The sequence below is a fragment of the Ranitomeya imitator genome, chromosome 5 (assembly GCF_032444005.1).
Source record: "Ranitomeya imitator isolate aRanImi1 chromosome 5, aRanImi1.pri, whole genome shotgun sequence".
NCBI lineage: Eukaryota > Metazoa > Chordata > Amphibia > Anura > Dendrobatidae > Ranitomeya > Ranitomeya imitator.
The window spans coordinates 291,820,049-291,840,937 of NC_091286.1; the positions used below are offsets into that span (position 1 = coordinate 291,820,049).

Below are 20,889 nucleotides of genomic sequence, written 5' to 3' on the forward strand. Positions count from 1 at the left end.
TGTTTTTCTTTGTTGCTTTTTGCATTTGTAAATATTTTTTTCACATTTGTAGTAACTGATGAAGGTCCTGACATAGGACCGAAACCTTTTGGTACTATGCTATACTCACGAGCATTAAGTTGAGTGCCAGGTTCTTTCTTTCTAAGCACAGAAGGGGTATACAGTGCCTACAAGTAGTATTCAACCCCCTGCAGATTTAGCAGGTTTACACATTTGGAATTAACTTGGCATTGTGACATTTGGACTGTAGATCAGCCTGGAAGTGTGAAATGCACTGCAGCAAAAAAGAATGTTATTTCTTTGTTTATTTTTTTTTTAAATTGTGAAAAGTCTTTTCAGAGGATCATTTATTATTCAACCCCTCAACCCACCAGAATTCTGTTTGGTTCCCCTAAAGTATTAAGAAGTAGTTCAGGCACAAAGAACAATGAGCTTCACATGTTTGGATTAATTATCTCTTTTTCTAGCCTTTTCTGACTATTTAAGACCCTCCCCAAACTTGTGAACAGCACTCATACATGGTCAACATGGGAAAGACAAAGGAGCATTCCAAGGCCATCAGAGACAAGATCGTGGAGGGTCACAAGGCTGGCAAGGGGTACAAAACCTTTTCCAAGGAGTTGGGCCTACCTGTCTCCACTGTTGGGAGCATCATCCGGAAGTGGAAGGCTTATGGAACTACTGTTAGCCTTCCACGGCCTGGACAGCCTTTGAAAGTTTCCTCCCGTGCCGAGGCCAGGCTTGTCCGAAGAGTCAAGGCTAACCCAAGGACAACAAGGAAGGAGCTCCGGGAAGATCTCATGGCAGTGGGGACATTGGTTTCAGTCAATACCATAAGTAACGTACTCCACCGCAATGGTCTCCGTTCCAGACGAGCCCGTAAGGTACCTTTACTTTCAAAGCGTCATGTCAAGGCTCGTCTACAGTTTGCTCATGATCACTTGGAGGACTCTGAGACTGACTGGTTCAAGGTTCTCTGGTCTGATGAGACCAAGATCGAGATCTTTGGTGCCAACCACACACGTGACGTTTGGAGACTGGATGGCACTGCATACGACCCCAAGAATACCATCCCTACAGTCAAGCATGGTGGTGGCAGCATCATGCTGTGGGGCTGTTTCTCAGCCAAGGGGCCTGGCCATCTGGTCCGCATCCATGGGAAGATGGATAGCACGGCCTACCTGGAGATTTTGGCCAAGAACCTCCGCTCCTCCATCAAGGATCTTAAGATGGGTCGTCATTTCATCTTCCAACAAGACAACGACCCAAAGCACACAGCCAAGAAAACCAAGGCCTGGTTCAAGAGGCAAAAAATCAAGGTGTTGCAGTGGCCTAGTCAGTCTCCTGACCTTAACCCAATTGAAAACTTGTGGAAGGAGCTCAAGATTAAAGTCCACATGAGACACCCAAAGAACCTAGATAACTTGGAGAAGATCTGCATGGAGGAGTGGGCCAAGATAACTCCAGAGACCTGTGCCGGCCTGATCCGGTCTTATAAAAGACGATTATTAGCTGTAATTGCAAACAAAGGTTATTCCACAAAATATTAAACCTAGAGGTTGAATAATAATTGACCCACACTTTTATGTTTAAAATTTATAAAAATTTAACTGAGCAACAAAACTTTTTGGTTTGTAAGATTTATGCATCTGTTAATAAATCCTGCTCTTGTTTGAAGTTTGAAGGCTCTAACTTATTTGCATCTTATTAAACCTGCTAAATCTGCAGGGGGTTGACTACTACTTGTAGGCATTTTAAGGCCCAAAAAGCACACATGAAGAAGGGTTGTTTCTGGGAGGCAACCTAAAGGTACCGTCACACTAAGCGACGCTGCAGCGATACCGACAACGATCCGGATCGCTGCAGCGTCGCTGTTTGGTCGCTGGAGAGCTGTCACACAGACAGCTCTCCAGCGACCAACGATCCCGAAGTCCCCGGGTAACCAGGGTAAACATCGGGTTACTAAGCGCAGGGCCGCACTTAGTAACCCGATGTTTACCCTGGTTACCATCGTTAAAGTAAAAAAAACAACCACTACATACTTACCTACCGCTGTCTGTCCCCGGCGCTCTGCTTCTCTGCACTCCTCCTGCACTGGCTGTGAGCACAGCGGCCGGAAAGCAGAGCGGTGACATCACCGCTCTGCTTTCCGGCTGCCCGACGCTCACAGCCAGTGCAGGAGGAGTGCAGAGAAGCAGAGCGCCGGGGACAGACAGCGGTAGGTAAGTATGTAGTGGTTGTTTTTTTTACTTTAACGATGGTAACCAGGGTAAACATCGGGTTACTAAGCGCGGCCCTGCGCTTAGTAACCCGATGTTTACCCTGGTTACCAGCGAAGACATCGCTGAATCGGCGTCACACACGCCGATTCAGCGATGTCAGCGGGAGAGCCAGCGACGAAATAAAGTCCTGGCCTTTCTGCCCCGACCAACGATATCACAGCAGGGGCCTGATCGCTGCTGCGTGTCATACTGGACGATATTGCTAGCCAGGACGCTGCAACGTCACGGATCGCTAGCGATATCGTCCAGTGTGACGGTACCTTAATTCAATACCAGCCCCCACTAGAGATCAGTACACAGATAACCAGGAGCATGTAAGAACCGAGCAAGAGGAGCCATTCAAATTACATAGAGCTGAAGATCTCTCCAATAATCACATACTTGGATATGAAACCACAAAGCCAAATGCTGATTATAATAAAGTGATGCACGGCAGACGGTCTCATAATTACTCATGCACCCACCGGTCACATCATAGACAATCATCATCACTAATAAAGCAGAGTATAGTAACTCACAACACTGCACAGCCAACTTTGATTTATTACTTCAGCTCCATGGGAATCAATGTACACACAATCATATAATGCAATGAGGAGAAAAGAATGACTCAGAATATATTCAGGATTATAAAGCTTTTACATCAGACAATGACTGGGATAAATACATGAAAGCACTATTCAGCAATGTAGTCATTTCATAAAATGTCACAGACATGTGACACATACCAATTTTCCCCCTTAGCAATGCATATATTTTTCAGAATCATTGCCATGGATTTGTTGCAGATTTGGGAGCATGACGGCTCTTGTTGTTTCTGTTATGCACTTGGTACGTACACACGCACGGACATTTCAGTAAGGGCTGGGACCAGGGAACACTACTCAGGATCCCAGCTGCTTGTGTGTTCTCGGATACAACCCACAGAGCACAGTATACCATAACTCACCGCTCTCGTCTCATAGAGTATCAGCTTCTGAATACCACTTATGATGGGAGCAGCAAGAGGCATGGTGATGGCACGAATGCTCCACGGTTATCTGCACTGCAAAACAAATATTACAAATGAGGATTAGCATGGCGGTAATAGGAAACATTCAGAAATAAGATCAAGACACAATATAATGCTGCAAGTAAAATGAAGACCACCACCAAAGTAGGACGGAGTTTTCAATCTTAGTAACGAGCAATTTATTTTCACCAGAAAACCCCTTAAATTGATGTCCATGCTCCAGGCCACCAGAATGACAGCCGCTGGTATGGGAGACCTAGTACGGTATATGGACCGTGTTCGCCTTTAGGGTATGTGCACACGTTGTGGATTTTGCTGCAGATTTTTCCACAGCGGATTTGGAAAATCCGCAGTGCAAAATCACTGCGGTTTTCACTGCGGATTTTCACGCAGTTTCTTCTGCGGATTCCTCTGCGGGTTTTCAACTGCACTTTCCTATTGGTGCAGGTTGAAAACCGCTGCGGAATCCGCAGAAAGAAGTGACATGCTACTTCTTTTTTTCCGCAGCGTTTCCGCGCGGAATTTTCCGCAGCATGTGCACAGCGGTTTTTGTTTTCCATAGGTTAACATTGTACTGTACACCGCATGGAAAACTGCTGCGGATCCGCAGCGTCAAATCCGCTGCGGATCCGCAGCAAAAACTGCAACGTGTGCACATACCCTTAGGGTATGTGCACACGTTGCAGATTTGCCTGCGGATTTTTCTGCACAAAATCTGCAGCTCTGCCCAGAAAAGGCAGGTGCGTTTTTATGAGTTTTTTTTATGCGTTTTTGAAAGCTAAGTAAAGATGTATTCTTGAGCAAAAAAAAAAAATTGTGATATGTCATTTCTTGTCCATCTTAGGCCGGTTTCACATTAGCGTTTACCTGATCTGCGGCGGGCTGCGGACTTCCTCCGCGAAGCCCCGCCCTCGGCCATACCTCCGCCGCTAGCTCCGCCTACTTCTGCATGCAGCCCGCATGCGGCCTGCATACCTATCTTTAACATTAGGTATGCAGGTCGTGCGGCTGTATGCGGATGCGGTCGCATGCGTAGTTTTGACGATGCAGCGACCAGCGTAGGACGCAGCCTGTAGCATTTTTTTTCCCGCATCGTCAAAACGACGCATGCGGCAGCATCCGCATACAGCAGCACGACCTGCGTACCTAATGTTAAAGATACGTACGCAGGTCACATGTGGGCCACATGCAGAAGTAGGCGGAGCTAGCAGCGGAGGTGCGGCCGAGGGCGGGGCTTCACTGAGGAAGTCAACAGCCCGCCGCAGATCAGGTAAACGCTAGTGTGAAACTAGCCGTACTCTTTCACATTTGTCCAACCCAGACTCCATTACAGATAGATAGATAGATAGATAGATAGATATAAATATATAGAGAGCTATAGATAGAAGGAATGAGATAGATAGATAATAGATATAAAAATAGATAGAAAACAGATAGATAGAAGGAATGAGATAGATAGATGACAGATAGATCTATAGACAATAATATCTATCCATCTATGTAGAGATATATCTATCTATAGATTGTCATCTATCTAGCTCATTCCTTCTATCTATCTATCTATCATCTATCTATCTCATTCCTTCTATCTATTATATCTATCATCGATCTATCCATCTCATTCCTTCTATCTAATCGATAGATAGATGGAAGGAATGGGATAGATATATCTATTCATATATCTTTCTCATTCCTTCTATATATATATATATATATATATATATATATATATATATATATATATATATATATATATATATATATATATATATATATGGATAGATATACAGTGGGGCAAAAAAGTATTTAGTCAGTCAGCAATAGTGCAAGTTCCACCACTTAAAAAGATGAGAGGCGTCTGTAATTTACATCATAGGTAGACCTCAACTATGGGAGACAAACTGAGAAAAAAAAATCCAGAAAATCACATTGTCTGTTTTTTTAACATTTTATTTGCATATTATGGTGGAAAATAAGTATTTGGTCAGAAACAAAATTTCATCTCAATACTTTGTAATATATCCTTTGTTGGCAATGACAGAGGTCAAACGTTTTCTGTAAGTCTTCACAAGGTTGCCACACACTGTTGTTGGTATATTGGCCCATTCCTCCATGCAGATCTCCTCTAGAGCAGTGATGTTTTTGGCTTTTCACTTGGCAACACGGACTTTCAACTCCCTCCAAAAGTTTTCTATAGGGTTGAGATCTGGAGACTGGCTAGGCTACTCCAGGACCTTGAAATGCTTCTTACGAAGCCACTCCTTCGTTGCCCTGGCGGTGTGCTTTGGATCATTGTCATGTTGAAAGACCCAGCCACGTTTCATCTTCAATGTCCTTGCTGATGGAAGGAGGTTTGCACTCAAAATCTCACGATACATGGCCCCATTCATTCTTTCATGTACCCGGATCAGTCGTCCTGGCCCCTTTGCAGAGAAACAGCCCCAAAGCATGATGTTTCCACCACCATGCTTTACAGTAGGTATGGTGTTTGATGGATGCAACTCAGTATTCTTTTTCCTCCAAACACGACAAGTTGTGTTTCTACCAAACAGTTCCAGTTTGGTTTCATCAGACCATAGGACATTCTCCCAAAACTCCTCTGGATCATCCAAATGCTCTCTAGCAAACTTCAGACGGGCCCGGACATGTACTGGCTTAAGCAGTGGGACACGTCTGGCACTGCAGGATCTGAGTCCATGGTGGCGCAGTGTGTTACTTATGGTAGACCTTGTTACATTGGTCCCAGCTCTCTGCAGTTCATTCACTAGGTCCCCCCGCGTGGTTCTGGGATTTTTGCTCACCGTTCTTGTGATCATTCTGACCCCACGGGGTGGGATTTTGCGTGGAGCCCCAGATCGAGGGAGATTATCAGTGGTCTTGTATGTCTTCCATTTTCTAATTATTGCTCCCACTGTTGATTTCTTCACTCCAAGCTGGTTGGCTATTGCAGATTCAGTCTTCCCAGCCTGGTGCAGGGCTACAATTTTGTTTCTGGTGTCCTTTGACAGCTCTTTGGTCTTCACCATAGTGGAGTTTGGAGTCAGACTGTTTGAGGGTGTGCACAGGTGTCTTTTTATACTGATAACAAGTTTAAACAGGTGCCATTACTACAGGTAATGAGTGGAGGAAAGAGGAGACTCTTAAAGAAGAAGTTACAGGTCTGTGAGAGCCAGAAATCTTGATTGTTTGTTTCTGACCAAATACTTATTTTCCACCATAATATGCAAATAAAATGTTAAAAAAACAGACAATGTGATTTTCTGGATTTTTTTTTCTCGGTTTGTCTCCCATAGTTGAGGTCTACCTATGATGTAAATTACAGACGCCTCTCATCTTTTTAAGTGGTGGAACTTGCACTATTGCTGACTGACTAAATACTTTTTTGCCCCACTGTAGATATATCTATCTAACTATCCATATATCTATCTACATCTATCCATAGATATAGCTTTAGATAGATATATGTATCTCATTCCTCCTATCTATCTATCCCATATCCATCTATCTATAGATTGATAGAAGGAATGATATAGATAGATAGATCTATAGATATATGAATAGATAGATCTATGTATCTATCTAAAGATACATGTATGGATAGATAGATAGATCTATCTATGGATAGATATGTCTATGGATAGATATGTCTATGGATTGATATGTCTATGGATTGATATGTCTATGGATTGATATGTCTTTGGATAGATATGTCTATGGATAGATAGATAGATAGATAGATAGGCTACTTTCACACATCTTTTTTTACCGTCAATCAGGATTTTTGAAAAAAAACGGATCCGTTGCAAATAGTGAAAAACTGATGCAACTGATCCGTTTTTTTTGAGAGAGAGAGAGAGCGGAAAATGTGCATGATTTGAATGGAAAAATGTATGAAAAACCGGATTCGGAGGTCAGATTCATCATTTCACATCTCAGTTTCATACATTTTTCGCCGGATTAATCGCTGGGCGTTTTGTCTTGGGGATCAAGGTGATGGTGAGTATGTACTCTGTTGTATGTACCGTATGTCTATATGTATGTACTGTATGCCATATGTTGCATGTACTGTTGTATGTACTGTATGTTATATGTTGTATGTACTGTTGTATGTCATATCTTGTATGTACTGTTGTATGTCATATCTTGTATGTACTGTTGTATGTCATATATTGTATGTACTGTATGCCACATGTTGTATGTACTGTATGTCATATGTTGTATGTACTGTTGCATGTCATATGCTGTATGTACTGTTGTATGCCATATGCTGTATGTACTGTTGTATGCCATATGTTGTATGTACTGTTGTATGTCATATGTTGTATGTACTGTTGTATGTCATATGTTGTATGAACTTTTGTATGTTCTGCATGTACTGTTGTATGTACTGTTGTATGTTCTATATGTACTGCTGTATGTTCTGTATGTACTGCTGTATGTTCTGTATGTACTGTTGTATGTTCTGTATGTACTGTTGTATGTCATATGTTGTATTTTCTGTATGTCACATGTAGTATGTTATGTTGTATGTACTGTATGTTGTATGTACTGTATGTCATATGTTGTATGTACTTGTTATATGTTGTATGTACTGTATGAGTTGTTGTTTTTTGTTTTGTTTGTTTTTTTACATTCAACACATTAGCCGGATGATGGGACTGCTACTGTCCCATCATTGGCTAATGTGTCAATCACTGCCACAATAGCAGGCATAGCCCGATGGAACTTATACTCCCATTGGACGATGCCTGCACGCACACACACACACCCAAAGACCCCCACACACTACCCCGCAGACCCCCAACAGCCCCGCACAGAACCACGCCAGCCCCTGCAGACCCGCACAGACCCCCGGCAGCCCCACTGACAGCTCATAGACTCCGCCCGCACACACATACACGCACACAGTCACTGCCCACACACTCCCTCCTCCCGATCTGCAGCGTTTCATCTGCAGCTAAACCGCAGATCATTTTTACATCTGCGGTTTTGCTGCAGACGTGCCCGACTCAATGCAAGTCAATGGGTGCAGAAACGTTACAGATCCACACAAAGAATTGACATGCTGCGGAAAAAACATACAAATGAATTCAAATTGTATTTTTGATATTTGTATTCATTAGCGTTCTGACTGAGCACTTGTGACTTGCGAGAAATACACACAAATTTTCCTCATTTCAGCACTTTGAGCCATTAAATTCAATGAGGAAAAGCAGTGAGAAATGTAAAGCCATACGCATGTCATACGGATACATAGGTGCGAGAAAATCGCATCATCCCATTGCAAACGCATTACACACGAATGACCATACAGAGAACACTTGTGCGACTCTCGGCAGGGAGTCCAATTTTCCATACGGTAAGTGTGATCTCGGCCTAACAGGCATAATAGCATGCTGCATTATTCAGCTTATTCACATGATGAGAAAAACCCATGGCATCAACAGAACCCATCAGCCTCTCTGTAAAGAAGACCTGCAGTTGTGTGGTTATTAGTATATTGGCATGTTCATATCTTATCATTTGTTCTGATATGAGGAACCTGGAAAAGGAAAGATGCCAATGATGGCTCGCTGCTGCCCTCTGCAGGGAACATATAAGTCTAATTGTATTAGAAAATGAGATTTCAGAGATATTATCATCATCTTAAATGTGCAATTTAATCTGTTTTATCCAATCATAACATATAGCTTAATAAGCTTGATGAATCCCATACATCACTCTAGGCTCTTCCTTGTCTATTAAAATGCCATCTAATAAAAAGATGACTGGCAGGCAGCACATCAGCAGACATACAGACACAAATATCCCGTTCTGTGACTAAGATATGGAGAGATTCATTTCTGTGTATCATCTATACATTCACAGATAGAGCCACTGAACCTTAATAGAGAAAATAAAATGATGTGCTATAATACAAGAGATAGTCTAAGTATACATACAGATGAAACCAGAAGTTTACACACACTATATAAAAAGACACATATGCATGCTTTTCTCAATATCTGACATGAAATCAGAATAAATCTTTCCTGTTTGAGGTCAATTAGTATTACCATAATTATTAATATTTGCCAAATGCCAGTATAGTGAGAGAGAATGTTTAACCCCTTCATGACCCAGGCTATTTTGACCTTAATGACCTGGCCGTTTTTTGCATTTCTGACCAGTGTCCCTTTATGAGGTAATAACTCAGGAACGCTTCAACGGATCCTAGCGGTTCTGAGCTTGTTTTTTTCTTGACATATTCGGCTTCAAGTTAGTGGTAAATTTAGGTCAATAATTTTTGCGTTTATTTGTGAAAAAAAAATGGAAATTTGGCTAAAATTTGGAAAATTTCGCAAATTTCAAATTTTTAATTTTTATTCTGTTAAACGAGAGAGTTATGTGACACAACATAGTTAATAAATAACATTACCCACATGTCTACTTTACATCAGCGCAATTTTGGAAACATTTTTTTTTTGCTAAAAAGTTATAAGGGTTAAAATTTGACCAGCGATTTCTCATTTTTACAAAACCATTTTTTTTTAGTGACCACCTCATATTTGAAGTCAGTTTGAGGGGTCTATATGGCTGAAAATACCCAAAAGTGACACTATTCTAAAAACTGCACCCCTCAAGGTGTAGGCTTTCCTGAAGAGATGGGTTTCAGGTTCCATCTGAAGGATCCGAGGGTGGTGGATAATCGGACGTGTTGAGGCATGGAATTCCAGAGGATGGGGGGATATTCGGGAGAAATCTTGGAGGCGGTTGTGTGAGGAACGAATAAGTGTGGAGGTGAGTAGGAGGTCTTGGGAGGATCGAAGATTCCTTGAGGGAAGATATTGGGAGATTAGTTCAGAGATATAGGGAGGGGACAGGTTGCAGATGGCTTTGTAGATCAGTATTAGTAGTTTGAACTGGATTCATTGGGGAATTGTGAGTCGGCAGCAGGAATGTGGCGGCGCTGCGGCCCAGTGTCCACGGTGAGCAGAGTGCATCACCGATTTCCCAGCGGCCATCTTTCTGAAGCCGTGGGCCGCCAGAGGCTTAACGAAAATGGCCGCTGTAGGCAACGCGTGCGCAGATTGAGATCTCGGTAGCCATTTTCCTGAAGCTGAGTGCCGCAGAGATTTCAATCTGCGCACATGTGGCGTCCGGCGGCCATTTTCGTGAAGCCTCTGGTGGCCCACAGCTTCAGGAAGATAGCAAGGAAACCGGTGATGCACTCTGCTCACCGTGGACACCGGGCCGAAGCGCCGCCACATTTCTGCTGCCGGCATCCTGAAGAAGGGACCCTGCTCAGGTGCACTCCGCACCGCCCACCACTGAAGCATCACCACCCCTCTGCCGCCGCGGAATCCTGAGGATGGGACCCTGCTCAGGTGCACTGAGCATAGCCCACCGCCACACCTCTGCTGCAACCCCCCGGTAAGACTGCGTTCGCACTATAAGATGCACCCTCCATTTTCCTCTCAAATTTTTTTGGGACAAAATTGTGTCTTATAGTCCGAAAAAAATGGTAAATCACACCCCCATGACAGCACCATGTTGAGAATAATGAGAATTGTGTCTTAGGGAGGGACCACAGTCTGTAGAACCCTTCTCCCAAAGGTTAGATCAGAAGAAGAGTCTAGGTCCATCCGATAGTGATTATTAAAGGCAGAAGGTGATCAAGTGGCAGACTTACAGATCTGCTCTATTGATACCTCCAACCTTTCCACCCAGTAGGTTGCCACTGCTCTTGTGGAATGAGCTATCAAACCCTCCGGGTCGACATCTCCATCAGATAAGTAGGCCAACGAGATCACATCTCTCATCCATCTTGCCAAGGTACTTTTAGAGGCCTTGAGTCCCTACCTAGGCCCCTGAAAGCACCCAGAGACCCATCTTTCCTACACCCCTGGGTGGACGCTAGGTACTGAACCAAACACCTTTTTACGTATAATGAATGGAAAGTCTCTTCTCTTTCATTTTTGAGGTTGGAGTAAAAGGAAGGAAGGACTACCTCTTGGGACAGTCAGAGCCACTAGAAGGACAGCTTTGAGGGTCAGAATCTTGAGCGAGGCGGAATTTAAGGGTTCAAAGGGGGGACCCGTTAGGGCTGATAAGACCAAATTTAAATCCCATGGTGGCAATTTCTGGCTGGTAATGGGCATACATCTTGCAGAGGCTCTAACGAATCTTACTATGCCCACTATATCATGATTATACAGGACCCCAAAAGGGCCACCTGAACCTTTAAGGTGCTAGTAGAAAGGCCTCATTCTAACCCCTTTTGTAGACATTCCAGGATGGCTGTAATTCGAACCCCATCTTGGACTTTGACCCCTGAGGTAGATAGCACCAAAGCCTACGGTAAAACCTAATGATTTTCCTACTCTGAAGTAGGGTAGAAACCAATTTTGGGGAAAAACCTGTCCCTCAAAAGCACCCTTTCAAATTTCAAGCTGTTAAGTGTAAATTCGCTGTCTGAGGATGATATACCGGTCCTAGAGGAAGAAGTTCCGGAACTTCCGGTAGAACCCAAGGGTCGGTGATGGACGTCATCCTCAGCCAGGAGAACTTCTTTTTGGCCAGAAAGGGGCTATCAGGATTACTCTTGCAGTGTTCTCCCTGATCTTCCTTAGAACCGGTGGGGTCAGGATGACCAGGGAAAAGGCATAGGCTAGGCTCTCATTCCACGGAATCATAAAGGCATCTAGTTAATTAGGGTTTCCTCTGGGATCTATGAAGCAAAAAGTCTACCTTTGTGTTGTTGATGCTGGTGAAGAGATCTAGGAACGGGAGACCCCACATTTCCACAATCTGGTTGAAAATGGACTCTTTTAGCACCCATTCGTCCTGTTTCAACTGAGTGCAGCTCAGAAAGTCTGACTTGTGGTTTTCTACCCCTCGAATGTGGAGTGCCGTCAGAGAGGAGATTGCTTTCTGCCAACCGTAAAATCTGGGTTGTTATGTCCATCAAGGCCCATGACCTGCCACCCCCCACCCCCTTTGATGGTTCAGATAGGCTACCACTACCTGGTTGTCCAAAAATTCTCGCAAGTGATGACCCAGAAGGGAATCTATGAATTTTATCAGGGCGTGACTGACTGATAATAAACCTTTTGGTTCGAGGACACAGACATCTGCTGACCCGTCCAGACCCCATGAGTAACCCTGTTGATCAGATGAGCTCCCCATCCCACTGAAGCCCCCTTGTGTGTATTTGGGCCCACTGAACGGCTAGCAAACAGGAGGTTATGGAACCTAACAGGGACATGGCCTTTCTCAAAGTCATGGATGGGTATTGTGATGCCCTCAATACCTGAATCTTTTACCTTTTGTACTCCAGAAGATGACACTCTTGCTTCTGGGAGTCTAATGTAAGTCCCAGGAACTCCTGAACCGTCTTTGGCTCGATCTTTGATTTTTTTAGATTCAATAGCCAACCTAGGTTTACTAAAGAGGTCAGTACTCTCTCGAGTTGCACTCTGCAATGTTAAACCAAGTTGCCTATCGCTAAGAAGTCGTCCAAATAAGGGAAATTAAAATGTCCTGTTCCTTCAGGTGCGCTATTGCTTCCCCCACTAGTATGGTAAATACACGAGGGGCAACTGACAAGACGAAGGTAAGGGCCTTGTATTAAAAGAATTGTATTTCTCCCCTTATGGAAACTACGACTCTTAGGAACTTTTGAGAGTGTTTGTGTATGGGGATGTGATAGTAGGTGGTCCTCAGAGCCAGGACTGTCATAAAACAATTGCGAAAGAATATTCAGGTGGCTGATTTTATTGACTCCATCTTGAAAGTTTGAATTATGAGGGGCGTGACTTCGGGCGCTGCAGATGGCAGTCGTGTGAGCGCTCAGCTCCTGTGATACTGCCCATTGAAGCGACCTATGACTCGACAGAGGTTTTTTTCTTCATTTTTTATTAAAAATTTTCTCTTATTAAATGGGATAATTTTGACACCAAGAACGTGAATTTTGGTTCAGTAATATTTGAACTGTATCCCTCTGAAGGGAGCGGTGCCGGAGCCTGAGGTGATTTACAGCCTGTGTCCAAAATGTATGCTGCTGAAGCTTGAAAACTGGAGTGATGGTAGACTTCACAGAAGTCTAAGAATACACCCAGTATTTATCATGTCTCTGTCGATACTGTTGTGCCTGTGAATCTGGGTTTTTCTGTTGTTGTGAGAAAAGACGCTGCTGTGGAGAGGAAGGGTGAGGCGCTGAGGTGGGAGGTGCCATGGTGCGGCATTAGACGTGCCCTGCGTCGGGCTGACGCCATCTTTCCCAGCCTTCCATTCAAAGCCTCAGCAACAGAGAATACAGACAGCTCCTGAGAGACTACAGGTTGGTAACAGTAAATTTGACTTACACAGCGACTATTCAGTAACACTAAATGTGAATGCTGGATCTCTGCAGTATAAGAGCAGGACCCCAGAGGAATAAATGACTCCTGGCTCTATCATTGACTTTCTCTTCCAATTCTTAATTGAAGCTACTAGGATTTTGTTTACCCGTTGTACCTAGAAAGGAACTGGAGTTTTCACAGCGGGGAAGCTACAGAGACTCACCAACTTGTGGAACTCGGATAATTCAGCAGTAGACATTTAACCCCTTTCTGCCATTAGACGTACTATTCCGTCTATGTGGGGTGGGCCCTACTTCCCAAGGACAGAATAGTACGTCATAGGCGATCGGCAGCGCTCACGGGGGGAGCGCGGCCGATCGCGGCCGGGTGTCAGCTGCTTATCGCACCTGACATCCGGCACTATGTGCCAGGAGCGGTCACGGACCGCCCCCGGCACATTAACCCCCGGCACACCGCGATCAAACATGATCGCGATGTGCCGGCGGTACAGGGAAGCATCGCGCAGGGAGGGGGCTCCCTGCGGGCTTCCCTGAGCCCCCCGCAGCAACGCGATGTGATCGCATTGCTCCGGGGGTCTCCTACCTTCCTCCATGCTCCAGGCCCGGATCCAAGATGGCCACGGATCCGGGTCCTGCAGGGAGGGAGGTGGCTTACCAAGTGCCTGCTCAGAGCAGGCACTTGGTAACGCTGCAGCGCTCTTTGACAGATCGGTGATCTGACAGAGTGCTGTGCAAACTGGCAGATCACCGATCTGTACTGTCTCCCCCTGGGACAAAGTAAAAAAGTAAAAAAAAAAAATTTCCAAGTGTGTAAAAAAAATGAAAAAAAAAATCCTAAATAATGAAAAAAATATATATATATTATTCCCATAAATACATTTCTTTATCTAAATAAAAAAAAACAAAATAATAAAAGTACACATATTTAGTATCGCCGCGTCCGTAACGACCCGACCTATAAAACTGGCCCACTAGTTAACCCCTTCAGTAAACACCGTAAGAAAAAAAAAACGAGACAAAAAACAACGCTTTATTATCATACCGCCGAACAAAAAGTGGAATAACACGCGATCAAAAAGACGGATATAAATAACCATGGTACCGCTGAAAGCGTCATCTTGTCCCGCAAAAAACGAGCCGCCATACAGCAACATCAGCAAAAAAATAAAAAAGTTATAGTCCTCAGAATAAAGCGATGCAAAAATAATTATTTTTTCTATAAAATAGTTTTTATCGTATAAAAGCGCCAAAACATAAAAAAAATGATATAAATGAGGTGTCGCTGTAATCGTACTGGCCCGAAGAATAAAACTGCTTTATCAATTTTACCAAACGCGGAACGGTATAAACGCCTCCCCCAAAAGAAATTCATGAATAGCTGGTTTTTGGTCATTCTGCCTCACAAAAATCATTAGGGTTAGGGCTAGGGTTAGGGCTAGGGTTAAGGCTAGGGTTAGGGTTAGGTTTAGGGTTAGGGCTAGGGTTAGGGCTAGGGTTAGGGCTAGGGCAAGGGTTAAGGCTACAGTTATGGTTAAGGCTACAGTTAGGGTTGGGGCTAAAGTTAGGGTTAGGGTTTGGATTACATTTGCGGTTGGGAATAGGGTTGCGATTAGGGTTAGGGGTGTGTCTGGGTTAGAGGTGTGGTTAGGGTTACCGTTGGAATTAGGGTTAGGGGTGTGTTTGGATTAGGGTTTCAGTTATAATTGGGGGGTTTCCACTGTTTAGACACATCAGGGGCTCTCCAAACGCGACATGGCGTCTGATCTCAATTCCAGCCAATTCTGCGTTGAAAAAGTAAAACAGTGCTCCTTCCCTTCCGAGCTCTCCCGTGTGCTTAAACAGGAGTTTACCCCAACATATGGGGTATCAGCGTACTCAGGACAAATTGGACAACAACTTTTGGGGTCCAATTTCTCCTGTTACCCTTGGGAAAATACAAAACTGGGGGCTAAAAAATAAATTTTGTGGGAAAAAAAAAAGATTTTTTATTTTCACGGCTCTGCGTTATAAACTGTAGTGAAACACTTGGGGGCTCAAAGTTCTCACAACACATCTAGATAAGTTCGTGGGGGGGTCTAGTTTCCAATATGGGGTCACTTGTGGGGGGTTTCTACTGTTTAGGTACATTAGGGGCTCTGCTAACGCAATGTGACGCCTGCAGACCATTCCATCTAAGTCTGCATTCCAAATGGCGCTCCTTCCCTTCCGAGCCCTGCCATGCGCCCAAACGGTGGTTCCCCCCACATATGGGGCATCAACGCACTCATGACAAATTGGACAACAACTTTTGGGGTCCAATTTCTCCTGTTACCCTCGAGAAAATACAAAACTGGGGGCTAAAAAATAATTTTGAGGGGAATTTTTTATTTTTATTTTCACGGCTCTGCGTTAGAAACTGTAGTGAAACACTTGGGGGCTCAAAGATCTCACAACACATCTAGATAAGTTCCTTGGGGGTCTAGTTTCCAATATGGGGTCACTTGTGGGGGGTTTCTACTGTTTAGGTACATTAGGGGCTCTGCAAACGCAATGTGATGCCTGCAGACCATTCCTTCTAAGTCTGTATTCCAAATGGCGCTCCTTGCCCTCCCATGCGCCCAAACGGTGGTTCCCCCCCCCCACATATGGGGTATCAGCGCACTCAGGACAAATTGCACAACAACTTTTGGGGTCCAATTTCTCCTGTTACCCTCGGGAAAAAACAAAACTGGGGGCTAAAAAATAATTTTTGTGGGAAAAAAAATTTGTTTTATTTTTACGGCTCTGCATTATAAACTTCTGTGAAGCTCTTGGTGGGTCAAAGTGCTCACCACACATCTAGATAAGTTCCTTAGGGGGTCTACTTTCCAAAATGGTATCACTTGTGGGGGGTTTCAATGTTTAGGCACATCAGTGGCTCTCCAAACACAACATGGCGTCCCATCTCAATTCCAGTCAATTTTGCATTAAAAAGTCAAATGGCGCTCCTTCGCTTCCAAGCTGTGTCATGCGCCCAAACAGTGGTTTACCTCCACTTATGGGGCATCGGCGTACTCAGGACAAATTGTACAACAAGGTTTGGGGTCCATTTTCTCCTGTAACCCTTGGTAAAATAAAACAAATTAGAGCTGAAGTAATTTTTTTGTGAAAAAAAGTTAAATTTTCATTTTTATTTAAACATTCCAAAACTTCCTGTGAAACACCTGAAGGGTTAATAAACTTCTTGAATGTGGTTTTGAGAACCTTGAGGGGTGCAGTTTTTAGAATGGTGTCACACTTGGGTATTTTCTATCATATAGACCCCTCAAAATGACTTCAAATGAGATGTGGTCCATAAAATAAAATGGTGTTGTAAACATGAGAAATTGCTGGTCAACTTTTAACCCTTATAACTCCCTAACAAAAAAAAATTTTGGTTCCAAAATTGTGCTGATGTAAAGTAGACATGTGGGAAATGTTACTTATTAAGTATTTTGTGTGGCATATCTCTGTGATTCAATTGCATAAAAATTCAAAGTTGGAAAATTGCGAAATTTTCAAAATTTTCGCCATGTTTCCGTTTTTTCACAAATAAACGCAGGTAATATCAAAGAAATTTTACCACTATCATGAAGTACAATATGTCACGAGAAAACAATGTCAGAATCACCGGGATCCGTTGAAGCGTTCCAGAGTTATAACCTCATAAAGGGACAGTGGTCAGAATTGTAAAAATTGGCCCGGTCCATAACGTGCAAACCACCCTTGGGGGTAAAGGGGTTAAAGACCCTGGTTGGTTATATTAGAAGAATTACAGGACAATATTGCAATTTAAAATATAGATCAAGCTTGCAGAGCTCCTTGATAACAGAATATTAAGAACTAGATGGTAGCCCGATTCTAACGCATCGGGTATTCTAGAATATGTATGTAGTTTATTTATGAAGATTTTAGAATAATACATTGAATACACAGGAATGGGCAGACCGCGACCAATTAGCGAAGCGTGGTTCGCTGATTGTTCGCGGCCGGTCACATAGTATATAGCACATTCACGTAGTATATAGCACAGCCACATAGTGTATAACAGTCCACGTAATAAACAGCACAGCCACGTAGTATATTGCACAGCCACGTAGTATATAGCACAGCCCACGGAGTATATAGCACAGCCCATGGAGTATATAGCACAGCCCACGGAGTATATAGCACAGCCCACGGAGTATATAACACAGCCCATGGAGTATATAGCACAGCCCACGGAGTATATAGCACAGCCACGTAGTATACAGCACAGCCCACGGAGTGTGTAACAGCCCACATAGTATATAACACAGCCACGTAGTTTATAACAGCCCACGTAGCATATAACACAGCTCACGCAGTATATAACAGCCCACGCACGCAGTATATAACACAGCCCACGCAGTGTATAACACAGGCCACATAGTATATAGCACAGCCACGTAGTATATTGCACAGCCCACGTAGTATATTGCACAGCCTACGTAGTATATTGCACAGCCCACGCAGTATATTGCACAGCCCACGCAGTATATTGCACAGCCCACGCAGTACATTGCACAGCCCACGCAGTACATTGCACAGCCCATGCAGTATATTGCACAGCCCACGTAGTATATTTATATACATAGTATATATCATTCACCAACTCCTGGAAGACTGCGGGTGCGTTGCATAACCCGAAGGGCATAACCAAATATTCGTAATGGCCGCCCCATACGGACCAAATTATAGGCCCCTCGAAGATCCAGCTTGGTGAAGATTTGTGCTCCTCGCAGACGATCAAAAAGTTCGGGAATAAGAGAAAGTGGGTACTTGTTCCTTATCATGATGGCATTGAGACCCCGGTAGTCAATGCATGGATGAAGGGAGCCATCTTTTTTCTTAAGGAAGAAAAAGCCAGCTCCTGCAGGTGAAGAAGACTTCCGAATAAAGCCTCTGGCCAGATTTTCTTGGACGTATTCAGTCATGGCTTGAGTTTCCATAGGAGACAGAGGATAAATACGACCTCTAGTGGGAACCCTGCTGAGAAAGCGAATACGCGAAAAGCGCATCCGGGGGTGCTAAGGATGGTGGGGGTACTTTTCCCTGATGACTGCAATGGGTAAGCCTGGCTTGTTATATGCTGCATTGAATACAGTGAATCTGTGCCATCTATGCTAATGGGATACCTGTGGGACCCTGTGTACAGTTAATACTGGCTTGTGACTGTTGCCAAAAGGATGCAGTATAGTATCCTCCTCACTTAGCTATCGTCATGTCTCCTCCCTATTGTCCTCTTTTATGTGCATAGTGCATACAGCACCTATATGCAGTTTGGATATTTTGTTATACAGTTGTATTTATAAAAATAAAAACGTTATATATTTTTATACATAACTATGTTGTTGTGGATGTTTTTGCTCCGCTGTTCTGGGTTGACCTCTAGGGGGGAGTAGAACCAGCAACCAGATCAATTGGACAGTCATAAGGGCGATGCGGTGGTAGAATCTCCGCCTCCTTCTTATTAAACACGTCCGAAAAAGAGCAATAGGCCGAAGGAAGATTCACAGATTCCGGAGCAGGTCGAGAGGAACCAGAAGGCATGACAGAGAGCAGGCACCTATTCTGACAAGACTATCCCCAACGTAAAATGTCACTCATACGCCACTCCAGAGTGGGCTCGTGAGTTCTTAGCCAGGGAAGCCCCAATAGGAAAGAATGAGACAGAGAGGGCAAAACAAAACAATTTCTCACGGTGTAGGGCTCCAATCTGAAGTTCCACCTCCTCCGTAACCAAGTTCACGGTCTCCCGCAAAAGCTGACTATCGACAGAAGCTAAATGTCTAGGAGTCTCCAAGGGTCTAACAGGTATCCCAAGTCTATTTACTACCTCAAGTTGAACAAAGTTCCCAGCAGCTCCCGAATCAACATAAGCGTCAAGAGAAAAGCGACGGGAACCCAAATGTAAAATAACGGACAGGATCAGGGGGAGAGGAATCATAGCTACCTAGGGAGGCCTCTCTTACCTGTCCTAGGCGGAGGCGTTTCCCGGCTTCAGAGGACAGGAACGTAGAAGATGAGAGGCACTGCCGCAATAAAAACAAAGACCCTGTGTGAGTCTCTCCTTGCGGCGTTGCTCGGCAGACTTGAGGTGATCAACCTGCATGGGTTCAGGAGATGTGGAAGCACCCGGAATGACTTGAGGGAAAGAAGACCCTCGAGTAGGAGTAGACTGACGAAGGGGTCTCCTCTCTCTGACACCCTCGCGAGAGTGCTCCTGAAAGCGCAAATCTATGCGTATAGCCAAGGAAATGAGATCATCCAGGGAGGTGGGAGTATCTCAACCCGCCAACTCATCCTTAATCCGAGAGGACAAACCATGCCAAAACGCACCAACCAGAGCCTCGTTGTTCCAACCTAAGTCTGAGGACAGTGTTCGAAAACGGATGGCGTACTGGGCTACGGAAAGAGTACCTTGGTGAAGGTTGAAGAGAGACTCAGTGGTTGAGACCAGACGACCAGGTTTGTCAAATATTTTGCGAAAGGTATCCAAAAAAGGAGTGAGTTGAGTGACTAATGGATGGTCTCGTTCCCAGAGGGGATTAACCCATGCCAGAGCATCACTCTTCAAATGGGAAACAATAAAAGCTACTTTAGCTCAATCGGTGGGGTAGAGTAGTGGAGATAATTCAAAATGCAGTTGGCACTGATTAAGAAAACGGCGGCATAATATTGGATCACCACCATACCGAGGAGGCCTGGCTAAACGGGGCGAAGGTTGTGGAACAGGAGCCTGGATAGGCACAGAGGTGACATTTTGGAGATAGTGTCCCGTTGTTGGCCAAGCTCCTGCTGAAGAGCGGCCAGCTGAGAAGCATTACCAGGATCAGAGGACTGTAAGGCCGCTAGACGGGATTCCATGTTTTTCAGGAATGACATGATCCTAAGTGGTTTGCAGAGGAAATACATAGGAGACACGGTCAAGATAACAAAACACGTAGTTTATTAACAACAAATATTAGTAAAATTTAAAACATAGCTGGTACAGACCCAAACCCAACAGGACATTTTACACAATATTGTCCTGCCATGCCACACGTCCAATATCAGAATCAAAAAAGGCAGCAAATTGGTCCCGCATGTTGCCAACTTTAACAGTTGACCGCAGCAGGTGATGCTGGTAATCTGGCAATGGGTTTGCAACTGGTTCCTCCAGTTCAATGTTGGGTCGCTCCTTAGGCATAATGTAATTGTGGAGAACCACACAGGCTTTGATCACCTCATCGACT

General features: G+C 44.1%; 1 protein-coding gene across 1 annotated transcript in view; it reads right to left on the minus strand.

The window, feature by feature from the left end:
- FIG4 (FIG4 phosphoinositide 5-phosphatase) overlaps positions 1–20,889 on the minus strand; it is a 683,868-nt gene that overhangs the window by 631,715 nt on the left and 31,264 nt on the right. Inside the window, exon 2 of the mRNA XM_069726226.1 lies at positions 3,232–3,327. Within this exon, the coding sequence (XP_069582327.1) occupies positions 3,232–3,294 (63 nt within the window). The 5' untranslated portion in view covers positions 3,295–3,327. The remainder of the gene's footprint in view (positions 1–3,231; positions 3,328–20,889) is intronic.